This window comes from Ammospiza caudacuta, chromosome 1 (genome assembly GCF_027887145.1).
Source record: "Ammospiza caudacuta isolate bAmmCau1 chromosome 1, bAmmCau1.pri, whole genome shotgun sequence".
Classification (NCBI taxonomy): domain Eukaryota; kingdom Metazoa; phylum Chordata; class Aves; order Passeriformes; family Passerellidae; genus Ammospiza; species Ammospiza caudacuta.
In genome coordinates this window covers 41,773,600-41,795,420 of record NC_080593.1, presented here as the reverse complement: position 1 = coordinate 41,795,420, position 21,821 = coordinate 41,773,600, and the positions used below count along the sequence as shown (strand labels likewise).

Sequence of the window (21,821 nt, the reverse complement as noted above, 5' to 3'; positions counted from 1 at the left end):
ACAATTTACATAAGATGGGAAGCAGGACTGGAAACATTAAGTGAATAGGACTACCAGCGAAAGATGAGTAATGGGGACTGGATGATACTTGGGTGTTGATTCTGAGCTAATCTAACTTCATACTGTCATCACTAACCTTCCCAGAAAGATCAGACATATGTTCACAAAATTTGCTGATGAAGTTTTCGTGGAAATTTTAGAGTTCAATGTGCTTGGAGAACTAGGTGATTTCTAAGAATGTGTGGCAGAGGAGACAGTAAAAAGAAAGTGCAAAATCTTTGGGGACTTGCAAAAGGCAGCAAGCACTTTTTTATTTAATGTAGGACAAACTAAACACCTGCAAAACAGAAAATTATGAAGATAAGTATAATGATGGCATAAAAAGCAGTGTTAAAGCAATCATGAGTTAAGTCTAAATTATATGTAAATAAAGTTACCCAGCCAAGAAATTCAGTGGTCATCAAAGCAGACCTAGCCTCTCATCTGGAGAACAGCAGCAAGGAAACTCGAGTTGGGCAGCAGGCTCAGTGCCTGGTCCAGCTCTGTTGTACCTCAAGCTGTGAGCAGTGAACAGTGAAAATATTGATTGGTGCTACAGAGCCAAAGCATAGCTCTGCAGAGTCATGTGCTCCATCTGCTGGTGTATCCTCTGGTATCCCACTTGTACCACAACCAGGAGGTCTTTTCCAACAAGCACTCCTGGACCCCTCACATGTGGCAGGGGAGGGAATGGAATTGAAGGATCTTGGGATTTTTTTTGCAAAAATGCACTGTCAGAAAATGTTGCTTTGATTTTGGCAATCTCCTTTAAAAACATTGAATTTCGATGGACTTTGGGGAAAAATATGCTGACCTGTGATTATTTGCCTTTATCCTGCCTAAGTAGTGACCAGAATGCCATGTAATCCCTTATGACAGGGGTGTATTTGAGGCATCCAAGATTAACAATGGAGAACTCATGGCAACATGAAAAATTAATTTCTGTGATTCTGAGCTACCCGGCCAAGCAATAATTCCTTTCCCTTGCTTTTTATCAAGGTCAAAAAAAGGAGTTCAGGAGTGTATAAACCACTTTTAAGTTGCATGGCTTCAGAATGCTCAGTCTCCAGGCTTGCTTTTGTCATAGAAATGCTCAGTTACCAGGCTTGATTTTATCATAGAATAAGCTGAGTTGGAAGGGTCATCAGGATCATCAAGTCCTACTCCTGGACTGTCACGGGACACCCCAAGCGTCACACCATGTACCTGAGAGCATTGCCCAAGCACTTCTTGCACTCTGTCAGGCTTGGTGCTGTGACCACTTCCCTAGGGAGCCTGCTCCAGTGCCCAACCACCCTCTGGGTGAAAAAACTTTTCCTAACATCTGACCTAAACCTCTCCTGAGCCAGCTACATGCCATTTTCTTGAGTTCCATTCACAGGTCATGAGAGTGAAGAGATCTGTAGCTGCCCCTCCCCTTTTCTCTTGAGGATGCCGAAGACCACAATGAGGTCTCTGCTCAGGCTTCTCTTCTCTAGTCTGAACAGACCAAGTGACCTCAGCCACTCCTCACCAGGCTTCCCCTACAAACCCTTAACCATCCTTGTGGCTCTCCTTTGGACACTATCTAATAGCTTAATGTCTTTATGTTGTGGTGCCCAAAACTACACCCATGACTCCAGAAGAGTCTGCACCAGTCCAGAGAAGTGCAGGACCTTTACTCTGAAGCAATCCAAATGTCAGGGGGTTTTTATATTTTCCTTTCCGTGAGAAATATCAGTGTTTTATAGGGAGTTGCAAAAGAGGATGTCCTGCTGCCATGGTCCAGAACATTTTGCAATTTCCCACAGAACAAAATTTCCAGCTTCTTGGCCACTCTAAACTCAGACATTTGGAGGCATTGATTGAACACAGCTCTGGAACTTCTGTGGCAGGAAAAGATCTCAAGATCTCATTGAGAAAATATGACCTCCATCCTGAAACAGGATCAGTGATATCAGAAAACCAGTGTCCAACCTTTTTCTAGTCTATAATTCATGACCAAAAATTCTGGAAAACCTGCAGCCCTCCCTTGAGGTTTTTGTCATGGATGTTTCAGATTTATTCTTACGTCCTTGAAAACCGCCACAATTACGGCCAACAAGTATTTTCCCCCTTTGTGTTTTCTACATCTTCAAAGATTCTAATCTTATTAACCCTTAATTGTCTTCTTATCTAGTTCTGCATTGCAGTAATTGCTCTCATGTTTCCTTAGGGGCCATGTTTTAAAATCTCCTGATTATTCTGGCCAAAACAAGACAGAGGAGCCCTCTGGAACCTTACCAGGTTTTACAAGAGTGGCAGGATCACTCTGTACATCTGTCAGCCACCACTGCTCTTTATCTATCACTGTGGGATGTTCACCTTCTTTTGTAACAACAAGACGTGATTGATTCTTACCAGGTTTGTGATCCTCCCTGGGCATTAGAGCTTCTTTGGCCAACTGCTCTAAGTGGCTTTTCCCCATTAGATATCTGTACATTTAATTAGTCTTTAGTAAGTGTTTCCACTAAAGAGAATATTTTTTTTTCAAAATATTTATTTAATCTGCCAAGAACAATTTGAATTGTCAGTCAGTCTGTCCTGCAGCACAATTGCAGCCTCTCCCAGCATGATGCAGTTTGCAGATTTAATAAGCTGGTATTTTTGACCATCACCTAGGCTATTACTAAAACAATGGATAGGAAATAGAGTCATTGTGGAACCATATTAAAGTGCTGCCTAAATCCATGTTGTCTCCTATTCTTCTTTCATTGATTTCCAGTTGTCTATAAATACTTTGATACTTCCCACCCCTCGTAATTATCTGAGATGCAAGGGACTGCATGGGTTCCCCATCTCCTCTTGCACCCTTTCAAATGACAAGTGCTAGCTCTTGGACAACATGGGGGCAAGACCTGCAGCTGCACATCTGGGGGCGTGTTGCAGCTTGGAGAATTTGTTCCTGAAGTGGTTGAATGTCAGGTTGGATGTGGATGGAGCTGAGGCTGGCAGGTGCAGGAAGGCCTATCCAGGCCATGTGCCTGGCTGCTGACTCCATGGAAAGCAAGAACATGGAAAGGGGAAGATGAGGGAACACGGGAATCTTGCCTTGGTACAGAGTCACAATGTGGTTGGGACTTGCATCTGGATTTGGAGCCAGACATGTACTCTCATTTTACTCAGGAAAGTCAGAGTACTCAAAGAGAAGAGTGGCTAGGTATGAGACTGTGAGAATGCATTTCACCCAGATCAGTCTGGCTGAAACAATGAACTACATTAAGCATTCTTCACCTTCTTGTTATCCTGTGCTATTTTGAAAATTAATCTTTTTTTGTCTGATTGTAGGTAGAGAGAAGAATAATATAGCCAAACAAGTGCAAAACAGTTTGACCTTTCCAGATACTTTTCTCTTTTTCAGTTCTTTCGTGGGTTTTATTTTCTGTGGGTTTTTTTTTGTTTTGTTTTGTTTTGGTTTTTTTTTAATGTTTTCTTCATAAAGCATACCCTCCACATTTAGTTTGCTAGGTTTCTTTAGAACTGGAGGACAAAGATGTTGCTCTGAACCCAGAGTGTTGAATCTGATGAGACAATCATGTAGGAGATAGGGCATTAAAAAATAAAAAGCTATTCCCCTTCCCAATTAAGAGCTCTTTCCCCATAATTACTATCTTAATGAAAGCACAACATGAGGCTCACAATACCTATGATTTCATTTTAATTACTATTGGAAGACAATTAAAGCAGTCATTTAAAAATGCAATTCTGCACACCATGGATGGGATTCATGCTGGAGCAGTTTGTGAAGAGCTGCAGCCCGTGGGGAGGACTCAGGTTGGAGCAGGGAAGGACTCCTCTCCCTAGGCAATGGCAAGAACAGCCTGTGGTGAACTGACTGCAACCCCCATTCCCTGTCTCCCTGAGCCACTGTGGGGGATGAGGTAAATCCTGTGAAGGAGGGAGGAGTAGCAGAAGGGGTCTTAAGATTTGGTTTACTTCTCATTATGCTGCTCTGATTTTTATTAGTAATAAGTTAATTTCCCCAATGCGAGTCTCTTTCACCTGTGATGATACTTGATGAATGTTCTCTCCTGGTTCTTATCTCAGCTCATGAACCTTTCACTGTATTTTCTCTCCCCTGTCCAGCTGACAAGGGAAGTGATTGAGCAGCTCTGGTGGGTGCCTGGCATCCAGCCAGCATCATCCAGGACAGTTTAATAGGGAAAGCGAAAGCTGCACACACAAACAAAGCAAAACAAGGAATTAATTCACTGCTTCCCATGGGCAGGCAGCTCTTCAGCCATCCTCAGGAGAGCAGGGCCCCATCACATGTAATAGTGACTTAAAAAGACAAACATCATCACTCCAAATGTCTCCTGCTTCCTCCTTCTCTGCCTACATTATAAAGTGAGCATGATGTCCTAAGGTCTGCAATATCCCTTTGGGCTGTCTGGGTCACCTGTCCCAGCTGTGTCTCTTCTCAGCCTCCCAAACTGCAGTCCCCAATTCCCAGCCAGTGTGGCACTATGGAAAGCAGAAAAGGCCTTGGATCTGCACAAGCCCTGCTCAGTAACAACAAACACATCTCCATATTATTAACCAACTCCAAAACACAGCTCCACATAGGCCACTCTGAAGAAAATTTCCTCAGCCAAACCCAACACAAAACCTCAAGTTAATAATTTTATGATTGACAAGATATGTGGCTCAAGCAGTAAGTGTGTTGCTGTGATGGTAAAGAGAAGGCATTCACTTCATAGCATTCATACATCCCTAATGCTAATGTGTTGGTTGTGCACATGGAAAAGGAGATGAAAAAGATGAACATCAGCATTTGACCTTTCTGACCCTGTAGCCAAAGTTTATTCCATGCATTTGTCCACGGAAAAATTTTCTATCTCTTCCAGAAACTAATATGATTCATTTTGAGCATCAGGACAAGTAGTGCAAAAATAGAGAACTCCAGCATAGCCATCCCACATGGCAATCAGGTCTCAGCAAGCACTGTCAAAATGCACATTGGAAAATTGAAAGGCAAAAGTTTTTTGTAAAAACCCATTGTATTTCTTGCTTGTATTTTTGAGCCATTTTCTATTCTTAGCACTAATGTGAAGGCCCCTAAAGGATAGAGCAGCCAGTCTTTAAGCTATTTTGTGAGCACTCTCCACGTGTGGAGCAAAGCAAGGTGTCAGTGCTGAAAACCTGCCTGCAATCCATGGACACGAGAAGTCAAATTGCTGAAGTCAAATCTACTGACCTGAGCAGTGTTGGTGAAGCAAAGGGATGGTCCCAAAGCCCATCCATGAAAGCACAGAGAGCAGGCTCCTCCTCTCCAGGCTGCAGCTGTGGTCCCTTCCATTTTCTGCCCATGCTCAGGCTGCCCCTGGCTCCCTGCACAGCCCTGCTCCACCCTGGAGCCACATTTGGGCCTAGCTGAGGACGTGGCAGGGATGGTGACACTGATGGTGACACTGCTGCATCGCCTGCTTGCTCTCAGGACATTTTGAGACTCTTTCACATTGAAAAGCAAACCTTTCTCTGCCAAAATATTTTCATCTAGACCTAATAAAAGCAAATTAGTCTCTTCCCCAGATCAGGAATTAATTTTGTCTGGTTGTGTGTCATGGGTAGAGTAAACAGTTTATACTTGGGCAAAGGCTGTGTTTAAGTATGGCTGGATCCTGTTTGGTTTACTGTGATTAACCTAAACAATTGAGAAATGTTGAAACAAGTTAATTTAAATTCTTTCTTCCATTTCCTACAGCTTTCATAAGGTGAGGTTCTTAAAGCAACTGTTCCAAAAATTATTTCAAGGCAAGAAAATGAATGTTAACATTCTTACATTAAAATGAAATTAGGGCAGTTGCCCCCCTCACCCTCCTTATTTAATAAGGCTTACATGTTCTTTCCAGATGTACACAAGCTAAACAACCTGCTGCTTAATGGGAGATCTCCTTATGCTCAAAACACAGGAGCATTCCACTATGGAATTCTAAGCATTACAAGACATACTTGGAATCATAGAATCACAGAATAAGCTGAGTTGGAAGGGACCCATGAGGATCATCAAGTCCAGCTCCTGGCCCTGCACAGAACCGCCCCAAGAGTCACACCATGTGCCTGAGAGCATTGTCCAAACACTTTTTGAACTCTGTCAGGCTTGGTGCTGTCACCACGTCCCTGGGGAGCCTCTTCCAGTGCCCAACCACCCTGTGGGTGAAGAACTTTTTCCTGTTCTCCAATCCCCTGCAAGTTGCTTTTGCAGACTCTTCCTCAGTGTTTGGGCTGCAGTGTCAGTGATGTCATGTCACAGAAACACTGCTCCTGCTGCTCACATGGAGATTAGATGAGCAAAAGGGGTGGTAGCCAAAGTACAGAGTGAGTCTGTGTAGAATTGTACAGGACTTACCAACTGGAAAATTGAAAGTCTTAGTATGAGATTTATGTCCTGTCTAAATTTTTTTAGCTAATTAAAGGTATACCCTATTTTCTTCTGCCTCCAGAAACACCAGATGGCTTATGGAAGCAAGTATTTTTGTTGAAGAGAATCAGTAGCTTGACTTTAATTTGATGAAAGGAGGAAACCTCATCTTTCCAGAAATGTCTGAATTCAACTATCAGCAGTTATTATTTTTAACTTGCTTAGTGCCTGTCTTATTGACGGTCTGCTCCCGAATACACTGTCTGCTAACCCATGTGCTGCAAATTGTAATTCTCCTTGGTGGCAGCAGTTTTGAGCAGATGGGCTTTGTATTTTCTCTCACTGGATCCTTTCCCTGACAGCCTTTATTTCAGTTTTGTTGGATCAAACATGAAACACTGGTTTTTGTCATTCTAGGCATACAAAAAGCCTTGCTCTTTCAAAAAATAGTACTTTACTTTAAATGGTCCTCAAAAAGTCACGTGAGAATGCTCTGAGAGACCCCAGAACAGGCCTTGTATTTTCATCTCAATCACTGCAGCAGCAACCCTCGGCACTTCTGGTTCTGGGGAAGCATTTCTTACATGCTGCCAAACATTGTATTCCAATTTAACATGGATATCTTTCAAAACATTTCTTACTGAGTAGTCCGAGTGCAGAGCACTCACATACATGTATAAGGAAGTCAGATAAAGCCCAGCCTTAAGAGCTGAACATTTGCAGCCACAGAGAGACAGATGTTTATCTGAGGAGAACTTTATACTGGCTTCAGTTTGAGAACTAGAAAGACAATTTTCACCTTCAAGCAAAATCAGGAATTAGATGCAGTCAATAGATTCTGTAAAAAAAATTATAACCTTAAATGTTGTCCTGAAAGGTTGAATAATGAGGACCCTGGCATATTTTTAACAGAAAGGAATCACTTTTTGGAGCTCTTTGCGTGGCACAGGCTTTATTGATGTGGGGAGTGGGGGAAGCTCCATTTCTGTAGCTCAGCATACAGCTCTGATAACAGGTCCTGCATCTCAAGCTGGTTCAGTTAATCCAAAATACCAAAATAAAGCACTTGCCTGTGCCCCACACACTGCCAGCTGGTGGCTGAAACACTCTGTAAAAACTGGCATGTTTCAGAGAGCCTTATGTTACACTGGCAGGTGGCTGAGCTGTAAAATACAGAAACCCCTGCTCCAGCAGGGCTGGAAGCACTGTAGGACTGTTTTCATTCTGGCTCAGCACCTGGGATTCATGTGGAGGGGGCTGAGTCGACGGTGAGGTTGGGGGGCCTAATGCAAGTTGCTCATGTGTGTTACAAACCGATGGAAGCTTCACCCCAGAGGTACCAGGAGCAGATTATGTGGTTGTCTGCTCCTTCAGAAAGAGAAGAAGACAACTGTGGTCCAGGGAGCCTCATGCAACCACTCATGGGAGCAGAAAGACAGCAAACCTGGCGAGAAACCTGATCACCATATCTGTGCAAGCCCGTTAGATGCACATGTGATGTGTGGTTCTCTTGGGCTTTGCTTCCTCTGCATCATTTCTGCCCTAAGAGAGCCAAGGGGCACTGTGTTAAACAGGTGTGTGCAGTGGGCTTGCTTGCTCAGGTGCTGTTTCTGCAGGACAGATCCTGGTGGTCAGGGCAGCCTCTGCTGGGGTAAAGATGGGAGAAGGAAGGGCACAGCTCCAGACCGATCAGAAACAATGGTGAGGGGCCCTTTGGGAGGTCGTGCAGTATCTGCTGCAGGTCTATTTTCTGAAACACAGACACAGAGGAGAATTTTTGTGAGAGGAAGACCAGCACCTGATCCAAAACTGGGGGGAGAGGGAGGTCACTGTGCAGCCCTTGCTGGGCATCTGAAGGTGCTGGGGAAGAGGAGTGGTTGGCAGGGGCTGCTGGCAGCCTGGCTTGAGGCCATGGATGAAAGAACAAAGAGCAAAGTGAATTGCTTTTTGTTTCTTCCGCAGAAAATCCTTACTGCAGCAGAGGAGAAAGAGAACAAGTGTTTTCAGCTGTGAGTGCTCCCCCCTGTGACACAGGACAGGGCCAGCCCGGGAAGAAATGCCAGGGATCTTTGCTCTCCCTGGTTTCACATGGCAATGTTTTGCAAGAGAGACTTTTTAGCAGTGAGGGTTTAATCATGCCAAACTTGATCAGGTGACTGTCTAATCTTTTTAAGAGTTAGCTACCTAAATGAAACTATCTGAAGAGATTGTTTTATCACCATTACAGCTGAGCAAATAATTCACAACAGACAATTTATGAGCTGCCTTTTGCCTTTGCCTCTTCATGAAGTGATTAGATGGTGCTCAAAGCATTCATTAGTCAAGAATTTTAAATCTATTTCCTGGGCTTGGTCCCCTCAGGAGACTCACAATTTGGCTGTATTTCAACAAACCACCGTCTCCAGCTTTCTGCCCATGAGCAACACCATTCAGCATCCAGAGGTCAAAAGTAGGTGAGAGCAGCCACTAGGTCAAGGCATGGAGAGGAAATGGGGTCCAGACAACCTGGCTGGGGCACCAGGGACTCAGGCCAACTGAGTCTTGTGGGTTGTGCTGGGAAATGTAACCCAGCAGGACACAGGTGTCTGAAAGAAAAAAAATAACCAAGCACCAAAATCCTGCAATGAGGTGCATCATTTACATTGACCTAGGCTGAGACTCGAATTTTTGCCATCCCCCCCCACAGCAAGAGCCTTCTCAACACCCACATGGTGTGCACTGACTTGCAGTAGTGTTTGCCAAGTAATAAGCAGCATGAAGGCAGCCAAGCTGCATTCAGGAACAGGCAGACAGTCTGGAACTGAACTCACTCCATCTCTTTTGTGGCCAGAGGGAAAAATTGCCACGGGCAGAATTTTATTAAAAACATAGTGCCAAAAAAAAAAAAAAAAAAAAAAAAAAAGCAAGCAGTAGAGAGAGAAAGAAAGAAGGATTGGGAAATAAATTAATCAATGTTCCTCTGGGAGCAAAGGAAGCCCTTGGGCCACAGTACAGCTGGCTTGACAAGAGGACAATATTGCAGGTGCTCTACATGTGGCCCAGTTTGTTTCCAGGTGCATTTGGAATAATGATGTCTTAATGCTTTTCTATTTCTTTTTTTTCTCCTCAGAAGCTGGGTCATTATTTTTTCCTTCTTTTATCATTCGTGTCTATTCCAGTAGCAATTTAGAATATCCTAGAAGGGGATGAAATCCCCACTGTGCTGGAAATTATGTGAACTGGTGACACAGGCAGGTTGCACTGGGAAACTTCCTTATCCAGTAGAGACCACTGCAAGGTTCAGCAGAAAAGCCAAGGACTGCTTTCTGCACTGCACAGCTGGACCCTCCTTGCTGTGCACCCTGGTGATAAAATGCTGACCAACACGCTAATTAGGAGCTGCTCACAGTAGGATGTACAATACGATATTTAGGATAAGACAGATGGGCAATACCTTAACTGAAAAAAAATAAATTAGAAGTATATAGAGTACTTTATTTCAAGGATATCATGTACTTCAAGACTAAAAGATCTGTGGAATTTGCCTGCTACATTTTTAAAATGCATTTGCAACACTTGCTTGCTGTGTTATGCCAAAAGGACTCAGACTTTGAGCCAGCATAAACAGGATGTGGGGCCTGAAGGTCTTTGCCAGTATGTGGCCAGTGGTGGGGACTGCTGAGGGGTGGCCACTGAGCACACTGGCACACGGTAGGGCCAGCCACAGGGGTACTGGGCTTGCCAAGGCTCAGCAGGGCACTGCTGGAAACCACAGAGGTGTGGGCAGTGAGCCCTTGCATCCTGTCAGGAAGCTGAGAGCTGTTCTTGTGCTTGGCAGAGGGCAGCTGGCTTGGAGGAAGAGCTGCTCACCTGTGGCTGTCTGCTTGGGGGGCACCTAGGCAGGGCCTCCTTCACAAAGCCCTCCTTTTGCCAGCTTCAGAGTAGATGTGGCCACTGTCCTTTGTGCACCTGACACTGCCTGTGTGTGCTGCTCTGTTCAGAGCATGGGGTGCCCAAAGAGACTGAAATCGCTGACATGCTCAAAACTCAACAAGGCCTTCAGCAACTTGATTTAAGTGCCTGTTTTGAACATGACCAGATGACATGAACCCTGGACAGATGACAAACAAGCACATAACAGAATGAGATGCCCCTGCCGGCCTCAGTTATTCTGTGATTTTGCTTGACTCATGAATGAAGATGTGGATTCCTCTTTGAGGTATCCACATTTGAAGGTTCAAAAGAAGATAGTGCAGCCAAGTGTGAGGGTCAGTGGAGGTTTTAGCATGAAAATACAATCTATGAAAAAAATGGTGATGTCTGGAGCATCTCAGATGCCGGTATCAGATGCTGGTGGAAGGCACCCTGTGCAAAAGCTTAGATTCAACCCAAGTAACATTCAAGACAATTTGAAGAGGGCAGAGGGAGGTATCTTGCTCTATTTTTTTTTTTTTTTAAATCTGTGTTCTGCATGCCTTCCATGGGAGGGGCATCACCTTAAAAAGGTGAAAGCTCTTTGTGGAGAGCAGAAGCTGTAAGGCACAAGCACATTAATCACGCACTTCTCAGTGACACAGATTTAGTGGGCTGTCTTCTGGCTCACCTGCACATCAGCACCAAAACGACTGAGGTCTAGCTATGGTTCTAACTATAGAACCATAGAATGCATTAGGCTGGAAAGACCTTTAAGATCACAGAGTCCAACTGCTAACCCAAAACTGCCCATTCCCTGACTAAACCATGTCTGTAAGAGTCACATCCACCTGAGACCTGAGCAAGGCAGCAGTAGGAAAGCGCCAGCTGTAAGCCCTTTCTCCCTCCCTTCCTTTGAGACTAGTGAAGGTATAACAGGGCAGGGGCTAAGGGGCCAGCAAGTTTGCCCATCTGCTGGTGCTGCTCTGCTGAAGGGCAGGCTGGAGACTAGGGGAAGGAGTCATTAGCAAAGCACACTGCACAGACTGAGAGTGACATTCAGGCCCCTGGTGGGAAGAAATGGACTTGAATCAATTTAGGATAGGGTTCATTTTAGGAAGAGCCCTCTCCCTATCCTGGATGATCCAGAGACGAACTTGATTTGGTGTTATTTTATTTGCTTCAATAAACATTTGTTTTATACAAAACAAAACAAGACAAAACCCCCCTCAAAACAGTTTACAAAGCAAGTTAAGTGTTTGAAACTTTTGATATACAAGAGTATATATTGCTCACATTCCTATTTCATACATGATGTACATGGTGAAGTATTCCTTAAAAGAATAAAAATTTTCCTTTACATGTAGTGTTAAAAAACCCCATAAAAACGTCAGTACTGTCAGGAACTACTGCTTACCATTTCTTGACCTTCTGTGTGGATGGAGGAAGAGAAATGGGCTGAGACTGAGTCATTACCACTGTAATGACTTTCTACCTGCCTGGATGCATTCCCCACCCATATCTCCTACCTCTGCCCATGGCCCTGTGAATTTACAACATTGCATCCCTAAAAATATGCCATAGTATCCTCGAAGTTCCACTGTAGGTGTGGAGGTTTTGCCCCACTCTGTTTTAACATCTCTGAGCAGTTTGGTTAAAATAAAAAAAAAAAAAAGCAGTTACAAAACCATTTCAAATAAAGTATTTGCCATCATAAACTTAACTCCTATTTGAATAAGCATGATTCCTATTGACTTGCATGGCAACATTTTTGAGAGGAATATTGATATTTATCTGTCAAAGGTGTTTAATAAACAACACCAAATTCATGTGTCCAGGATTGGTTTGTGCTGGTTGAATTTCTAAATTGCAAGGCCTGCTGACATGCCATGAGGAAGAGAAAAATGGATAAATCACTGAAAAACACCTAAAGACAAAATTTTTAGCACTTCTTAAACACACTGCTGTCATGTATAGAGGCCCAATGTGATGTCAACTGTCTCAAGCATTTTGGGGAACTGAAAGAATGCAAGCAAAGTCTGAAAGATCCTGTTGAAAAAGTGTTTCTTTGTTTTTGTTTTTTGTTTTTTTTTTTAATTCTGTGAATTGCTGACTTGCTGAGGCAGCCCTAAATGCAAGCAATGCTGAGGGCAGGATATGCCATTAACCTATTGCTACGGAGCTTTCCCTCACCTCCAAGGTCTTTTTGCAAAAATAAAGGCAACAGCTGCTGCCTCTTTCTTTAGAAAGTGTGGAACAGTCACACTGTGGTTTGCCCAGCAATTAGACACACTGTACAGGGAAAAGGGAAAAAAAAAGTTTGTTCTTATAGCAACACAATCAAGGTAAAAGACAGGGGGAAAAATAATAGGACTGCCCACACTCAGAATGCTCAGCAAATATAAAACATCTGCTTGGATTGTTGCTGGCCCTGTCCTGTTCTGTATGGTTTGAGGGTGGGGACGGGAGGAGGGGAAAACTGATCCTGCTGATATTTTGCAACCTGTTTGCAAGCAGCACAAATTCAAAGCAATAAACATATAACATTAATGAACTCACAAAACACACATGTGGGAAGGACCAACCCTCCTCACATGCCTGTTCTGGAACACTTTGAGGACTTTGGGGTTAAGGTGAGAGGGAAAAGGCATTCCTGAATTTTCCACAATGTGCTGCAGACAGGACCATGCAAGTAACTGCAAAGTCAACTTTGCCTGTCTGCTGTGAGACTGCTCCTGCTCCTGTGAACAGCAGGATGACAGCCAGGTGGTCACAGCACATGCTTGGAAAGTCGTCTTCTTATTGCATATTATTCCTATTTTTTGGCAGAACGCTTAGTGCAGAATTGCTGGTGTGGTGCTATACCAGTCGCCCCAGGCTCCTTCCCTAAGGGGTGGGATTTCTAATGTACTGGTAATTTCCTGGAAGCACTTTCTTTTAATAACTTTTCTTTTCCCAGGACATGGCTGTTTATAGATATATAGATACATATATATATATATATATATATATATATATATACATACACACACATTTATATATATATATATATGTATATATGTATATATATATATATATAAATAGCAATTTCATAGTTATATACAGGCATTAATAAAGTGCATAATGTTATTGGCTATTTTCAAATCCTTTTCCTGAGGAAGTGCTACCATATATAGCTCCTCCTACGACATGATGCTGGCTGCCAGTGCTAGGGTATGACTGCTACTCCCCCAGCTTGTAATTCCCAGAATACATCTCCCTGTCCAGAGCTGGAGCCCAAAGGGAGTGGTGACAGCCTCAGTCCTCCAGGAAGCAAGTCAAGGCACCGATCAAGACCTCTTCCTTTGCCAAGGTGAACACGTCTAGGAGCGACTTCCCTCCGTCCCGGAGCTCCCGGGCGTGCGCTACTTGGCGGTGGTCACGGAGCCGTCCTCGGGGATCTTCTCCTCGGAGCAGCTCCTCCCCGAGAGCCTGTCGTGGTGCCGGAGCTCGCTGAAGCGCTCGGCCACGCACTGCGCCGTCAGCCGCGCCTCGGGGTCGTGGTCCCAGCACTCGATGAGCGTCTCACACACCATCTGGATGCCCTGCACGGAGCACAGACACAGCGCCCGTGACGGGGCAGCCACCAGCAACGCCTCGCGCACAGAGCTGCCTCAGGCCCTCAGAAATTTGGGGGTTATTCCACGTGCGTCCTGGGGGTTCTTTATGGGATCTGCTGCTTCTGTCATGGGGCATTGTTTTCTTTTTGTTTTGTTTTGGTTTTTTTTTAAGAAACCCTACTACAATATTTTCAGCGCTTTAGTTGGAACTGTCATGTGGGCATGTGGTCTGATCTAACAAGAACAGCGATGCTTCAGACTAGTGATATAGATTAATAAATATGATCAAAATTCTTGGATAATATGCCTCTGAATGCTGAATTCTGCTTGGGTTTTTCAAACAGAATTCTGATTGCCAGCAATATTGGGCTGTACATCAGCTCTTTATGAATTCCTTGTAGATTACCTAAATCTATGTGCAAATATGGGCCACAGTCCCACAAACACTTAAGCACATCACTCACAGTTGTAACTGTTTAACCTTCATTTCAATTCTAATGCAAATGTTTTCAGGAGCAAAAAAACAGTTGCATCTCTGTAATGATTTTTATAAACATGAAGTATTTGCCACAGGAAACTGTGTTTTGTTTTATGATACTAAAAGCCCATTAAGTAGGATTTATCTTAAACCTATTTAAAAAAATAACATTTCACAACACTGCATTAATTGTATAATTTACCTAATTGGTGATGTTGACTGATGTCAATGCTAATAGCAGAATGTTACTGTCTGTATACAAATAACATTAGTTTTCTGCTGGCATTGAAATTACAAGCAGTAAATTAAATTAAATATTAAACATTAACTTGAAATCAATAGCGCAACAAATCTCATTAAGGGGGGTGTGGGGTAATTGTAATATGTAAATCTATTCCAGAATTTTATCATGATGAATAATGAGTTCATTACAAAAACACAACTGCAGAGGAAGGAAATGAATATGGAAGAGCCATTACAGTAAGAACAACTTCTATGGAGTTCAAAGCAGATCCTCAGCTGCTGCAAACTGTCACAGCACTGCGGAAACTGATGCATCACTGCATCTTAAACAGCACAACGTGAAGCACTGAAGGGATTCAGGCAAAGGGAATTAAAACCACCTTCATTAAATTCCTCTAAGCATGTTATCAGGCATCTCCTTCCTTAGACTCTTAGCTGAACCCTGTTGGGGCCAGCTGTGCCCATTCTGGTGACACAAGCACAAGGGCATGGCCCTCCCAGTTGGGGTTCTCTGTGCTGGGGCAGTTTGAGATCTGGGTTTTATACATGGAAGAAACCTCTGAAGTCAAATGCAGGACACCTAGGTCCAAATCACGATCATTTTACTTGCTTTATAAAGCCAGAGGTGATGAAATCCACAATGTATCCTACAGCTCTATGCCAGTACCTCAAGCTGCAACTCTCTGCACGCTCAGCCTTGCTCTCAAGGGCTTTTAGTGCTGGTAGTATCAGATACCCAGGCAGCATCAGATATCCAGGTTTCCCTCAAAATTCAACTTTCTTCCCTTGTTGAAAGCCCCTCCTCAATAGCCTACTCCTCACAGCTGAGTACATAAGGAGCAAGTTCCTGCAGTCCAGGAGGGGGCTGCCTTTTGCCATAGTCAGCAGGTGGCAGGTGTTCCTGGCTGGAAAGATGATTGATTTTAGCCACTCACTTGGTCTTTTTTATGTAGCTGTCAGACTGATTTTCACTTCCCAAATGGAATTAAAAAGGGAGTGTTACATTGCTCCTGATGGAAATAGTAGATGATATTCTTGGTTGCCTGGGCTTTTATAAAAGTTTGTGATACTTTTCTTATGTCACTGAAGACCACTCAGCATATTTCATTAAGAAGTGGAATGAACAAGCCTCACTTCTCTAATATGATTCACATTTTATTTCTACTGATAAAACTACTGAGAGCAAAGGCGAAGAAATGCATGTGTTTGGCTTGTTTCCATTCAGTTTTCTCTACTAAAAAATCTACCATTGCCTAGGAAGTGCAACCATGGTGCTCGTGAATAGAGGAAGCTGACAAAGTGCTTTGTGATATGCAAGGGAAATGGACTGCTAATGCACAACCTGAATAAAACCAGACTGGCTTGCTGAAGACTAATATCCTATTTCATTAAACCTGTCAACAGTTGGGATACAACTATGACTGGTTTCCACGGTAAAGTACTCAGATTTGCTTTTTCTGCTGAAGATCCTCTGTAGTAGGATGGTCTCCCTGGAAATGGGGTAAATCAAATTTGAAGAGTGCCCTGTTTGCAAAGCTACCAGTGGTGAATGGAGAAGGGCATCATGCTGCTTTTGGTGTTGAATAATGCTGAAACCAGCCTGACTCAAAGTTAAACATCTTGATAGTGAGGTGAAGATGAGGCAGATCTGGTGAACTACACAACAAAGGAACAAACAAGTGATACTATTAATAACTTGTCTAAAACTGCTGAGCTGACTGAGCTGGCCTGGAGACATCTGACTGACAGTCAATTGCTTTACATTATGAAAGCCCAGTCCCACTTTTCAACAACAGCATCTTCTAACATAACTCCCTTGAGGAGTTATGTTAGAATACCTCAAGGTTACTCCTCGATGCTGAGCAGAAGAGATTTGCCTAAGGTTGTTGGCATGGGTGTCTGACATCAATCTTAAGTTAATAATTGGTTTTCTACCTTTAGTACAGTTGCTTTAATATGATTGCTTCAATATTGCTTCATAGTGCACACTATACGAGTAGTTACAGCTCCTACACTGTGTAGTACATAACTCTAAGACCTTTTTGTCTAGTTATTATAATAATAAATAATTTATATTTTTATATTTGGTTTGACAACCTTAATCATGTGAGACAAAGTCGTATAATGGTTTGCACCTATATAGTCCTTAAAATGTAAACTGTTGACAAAATCTGGGGCTAAGACAACCCAGCCACACGTAGACACCTCTCTGAGAAGGCATTTAGAAAGCAAGGGGATCCTTTCTGTACCTCATGACTCAACAGGAGGGCTTCTCTAATAAATTTTGTCTGAAGCTCTCATTCTGCCTGCAACAGAGGCCCATATGTGAAGTTGTTTTCTTTGCCCTTTCAGAGCCTACACACAGTGCACTTTAAGGGCCTAACTATTCTGCAGCTCTCTGGGTGATTTTTGGATCTCAGGCTTCCAATGTTTCTGTTTTGACTGCTTTTGGATTACACTGGTGTGCAGCAGGAATACCAGGGCATTGGGGCAGGCATGGTGCAGAGAACTGTGGTGCCTGAACCACGTCAGCACCGGTGCCACTCTGTGATGGAGTTTCTCCATGTGTGACAGACCTCTCCATGCAAAGAGAGGTGCAGCCTGTTGGGCAGGGCACTGAGGTAAGGCTCAGGCTTCAGGCAGCAGCTAAATGTACAGTGCAGCTCCCACTGCCCACGTGTGGTGCTCTTACCTGATGGTTAAGCCAGGAGCTGGGGATCTCGGGCCGCCCTCTGTCTCTCAGGACATTGTCCTTCATGCTTTCCACACAAGGGTGCTCTCGCACTTTGGAGCCGAAGGGGGGCTCGTACTCTTTCACTTCTGGGAAAGAAGCAAACACAGGGAATTTAGCTGGGCTGTGCTGGTGCCAAGAGTGGAGGGAGCTGGTTGTTCTCTGAGGAGTAGGAGCTACTGATTAGCCGCTCGCTGCCACTGTTCTGCTTGACCAGCTCCAAACAAAGTAAAGCCAGTTGGCATTTTCAAAAATGTTTCAAATGTGTTTCTCACACACACTCCCTCCCTCCCCTTTTTGTTTCCTAGCCAACAAAACAATTCTCATTTAAACCCTTTTGTACATAATAATATTAGCAACAGTCCAAGAAGCAGAGTAATCTATACTGGTTTGTGAGCCTTTTAATCTCTGCTGAGGTAAAACGCACAGGAGGTTTAAGGTGAGGTTTGCATGAGCCAAGCTTTTGAACAGTTGGTCACCCTTAGCTCTCCTGGAGTCCACACACACTTATCAGGTGAAATATAAACTGAAATCTATCTAGGTCATGGGAGATGGGAATGTGTGAATTGCTAGGAAAGGGCAAAGATACAGTTAAGGAGCAATGCTGGAAGCTGCCATACTGCCCTTGTTTACTCCTAAGCTGCATTCTTTTGTAGAAAGTAGTAGTCTGCTCTTATTTTAGATTTCCTTCCCAAAATGGATCAGTTTTGGCCTGTGATACAGGGGCACAGCTTTCTGAAGGGGTTGCTGCCACTCTAGTTTTTGTTTGCATGTTGCATATTTTCTTTGCTTTTCTTTGGAGAGAGAAAGGAAGAGGCAGACATATGGGACTCTTGGAGAAAACTCAAGAAATCTCTGAGAGCGGAAATATTATAGTAGATGCTGACACAGTGTAGAAAATGCTGTGGTTTCTTTGGGAACAGATGGAGACTTTACTCACAGGCCTAATGACTTGCTGCTATCAGATAAAGATTTATGAAGTTGGCCTGTTCTGCTGCCTCTTATTTCTTTCTAGGAATTAATTGGGGGCAAGAAAAACTGAAGTATAATCTACAAAGCAGTCTGGAGAATGCATGTGAATGCCCAGATGATGTGTGAACAGAGACAAACGAGCAGAGAGACAAACCGCTGCTGCATGATGCTACAACCAAGTTCAACTGCAGTACCCAGTGTTGCTCACTCCTCTAAAGGGCTAAAAATTGCTGAGAATGCATGAATAGGGATTAAAGACCCAGAAGAAATGGGAAGAACCTCTAACACTTGGGTTTGTTTACTTTGGGAGAGAAAGGCAAGGATGATATGCTACTGAAAATAACTAAGGATCAAGATGACACAGGTCAGATCCTTCTGCCATGTCTCATGATAAAAACAAGGTAGTATTGAAGACAACTATCTTTGGATTTTTCTCCAAAGCCTTGAAGTCAGGCTGTAGATCTCACTTGCATGTGATGGCCATGAGACAAAGACTTTATCAGGCTGATGCTTAAAAGGAATGGCCAAGTTACAATAACATTTTGGAAGGGATATTAAACCTCATGCTTCGAATGCTCAGCATTTAGAGATTCAGCTGCAAACAACTGTGTGCAGTGCAGCAGATCACCCATAGATGCCTCCTGCAGAGCCCTTCTTCCTTCTCCCTAACCATCTGCTGCTGGCCACTTTCCACAAGATGCTCTGGAGAATGGCTATAGCCCAGAAACAAAACTTCCATCTTCTAAGACCCAAAGGCCAAAGTCTGCCTCACTCTCTTTCCTGTGCAAGAATGCAAACCAGTTTCACCCACATTAATCTGAGTCTGAGATGACTCAGCCAAAATAAATTTATAAGACTTTAGCCCTAGAAATGAATTGGGAAGTTGCCATGTTGCTAGTCAGACATGGGTTAGCATGCAGTGGATGCACAATGATTATACTGCACATACCTATATGTTCAAAGCCAACAAAAGTATTAAAGTTCACCGGGAGAATTTAAATCACATGACCTAGATGGCCATTTCCTGCACCATCTCCATCAGTCATGGTTCAGTTGTGGTAGTGGTCATGGACACCAGCCAAGATTCTGAGATCTTGCAGGGTGAGGAGTTAGAAGAGTCTCAATGGCCAACAGAGGGAAGCTGGTGCTGTGATGCTGACTTGTTGTTCCCTCTCACTAATTTAATCTCAATGTTGCTCAAGTTAATGAGATGGTTCAAGCAGGAGAAGGGAAAACTCTTCCTGGCAATTGATAGGTTCATAATATATTTTTTCTGTTTGAGAAATTGTTTGTAAGTTATGACCATTCCTCTTCCAAATATAAAGATTGAATAAATTTTTCAGATTTGGATTTTTTGTTGTTGCTTTGTTTTTGTTTATGGTAAAGAAAGAGAAATTTAGGCCAGATGCCAATTCACTGTAATGACTTTCTACCAATACAGTCATGCCTTCTCTCAGGTTGAAAAGCATGTGGCATCTCTTTGCTATTTATTATCATGCTTCTCTTTCCCTAGGAAAATAAAAAAAAGCCCACTAAATCCTCATGCAGTAAGTCATCCTAATGCTGTGGAATCTCAAGTGTCAGACATGTTTTGCAGTAATAGTCGGTGTTATTCATGAATCATGTTTACGTGCTGCAGTAGATGTAACAGATGTCAATTTGAGGTAGGTTAAGATGTTTGTGGCTAGATGCCTGTGTGTGGCTGTATACAGATGCTGATTCTATTTCTCGTGCCTTATATATTTCTTTTCATTTGTTTTAGACCAGCTGGGCACCAAAAATGACAACTGGATGAAGTACCATAAATATATCAGGAACCACAAACTACAGAACCTTTAGCATTCAAAAATGGCAGACTTCCTTCAACTTTAACCTCCAGCATTTAATCTTTATGGTTGAGAGCGGACTTGCACTACTAACTGCTGAACCTCTAGTTTCTTTTGACATTGGCCTAGCTACAGTTTTCAGAAAGGCAGGGATAGGATTTTTAGCCCCAAACAGAGACATTACTGAAAATCTATTTGTTCTGTGTGATGAAAGCTTTGAAAATTTGGCTCACTTGTGATCTTTTTCTACTCTAAGCTTTTTGCAGTGAAGTTTTCTTTGGGTCAGAAGAGCATACCACAAACCCTGTTGACACTCCCTTATGTGATCTATCTTACTGATTTCCATGGGACAACTTCTCATGTTGGATGATGTTTTATATGCAGGATCAAAGCAGGAGTGAGGTGAAAGGCCAGCAGAAGTCAACTGTGAGGCAGAGTCTGCAGCAGTGAGCTTGTGTTTGGGAACTTCTAGGTTCCTTTGAAATGACCCTTTATTTAGAGCTTATGAGGGGGAAGAAGGGATAAATCAATTGATGGTGGAGCTGCTGTGACAGCTCATGCAAACACAGGTAGTGTGTGCAGATAGTTCAGATGGTGTCTTTCTTCATGCTGGAGGAATTTGGGTATTGAATCTGCTAACTTGCACTAGTTGCACAAAGGGAAAATAATGCCCAAAACAGAGGCCCAAAAGCTGTTTCAGGAAAAGTTTAAGATGCTGTCAAATGCTTACTTCATAAATTTCCCTAGGTTTCCTTGTTGAGGGAAGGATGCATTGGGATGAGTGAACTCATTGTGCACACATACCTCCTAAGTGACTTCACATCTGATGATCTAAGACACAGTCCCCCTTCTAAAGATTTGGGAGTGCATGAACCCTGCCACCAGGCCTAGGGGCTGCTCAGTGAATCCTGAGGTGGAAAAGTGGCAAACACATCAGTGCTCAGCACGGGGTGTGGTGCAGTGACCTTATCCACTGCCACATGGGCTTGTTGAAGGACAGTACTTGCTGCCTTACATGTAGCACTGTGGTGACACTGGGAGAATTTCCAGGACAGGAGTGCCTGTCATGAGGTGACACTGCACTGTGTGGATCTACCAAGCTGGGCTGTATGCCACTACAAGCCAGTGCAGTGCAGACATGTCCTGATTGAGCTCTGCTTCACAGAAGGAGAAATTTAAATCAGCCCCCAGCTGCAGCCACCTCAGGGGCCACTGTGCAGGCCCAGCCCTGCTGCACAGGCCATCTGACTCCTCCCTGCTGCCAGGAACGTCACTGCTCCACGTCAGTGTGATGGAAGCTGAGCATTTCATGAGGTACAGGATGCACAAATGTTTAGTTGTCAAAATGTGACCCTTGGCTGACTTTCCAAGTAAGCATAAGATTACTTCTGATTTTATTCACATGAAACACAGCTCTGGTAAAGCAAGGCTGCCATTTTAAACAAAGCTCTGCTACCACACTGAAGCCAGCCACCACTCCAGGAGTACAATACTGCTCGACCAACACTGCCATTTTATGAGGGCTTTCTTTTCTCCCTCTTCACCAAACCTATGTATCCAAAAGTTCCCTTTCCCCTCCTTCTCCCCTGCCCCCCGCAATAGTCCCTCACCCATAGCAGTTGCAATTCAAACCAGATGGTTTTCTTTTCTTTCTAGGAGGCTG

The 21,821-nt window shown here is 43.5% G+C and overlaps 1 protein-coding gene across 1 annotated transcript in view; it reads right to left on the bottom strand.

Annotated features, from left to right (window-relative positions):
* Positions 1-9,356: 9,356 nt before the first annotated feature.
* Positions 9,357-21,821, bottom strand: part of TGFBR2 (transforming growth factor beta receptor 2) — a 62,792-nt gene continuing 50,327 nt past the window's right edge. Inside the window, exons 6-7 of the mRNA XM_058810346.1 lie at positions 17,322-17,449; positions 9,357-13,893 (exon numbers count right to left, since the gene is read on the bottom strand). Coding sequence (XP_058666329.1) covers positions 13,714-13,893; positions 17,322-17,449 — 308 coding nt within the window. The 3' untranslated portion in view covers positions 9,357-13,713. The remainder of the gene's footprint in view (positions 13,894-17,321; positions 17,450-21,821) is intronic.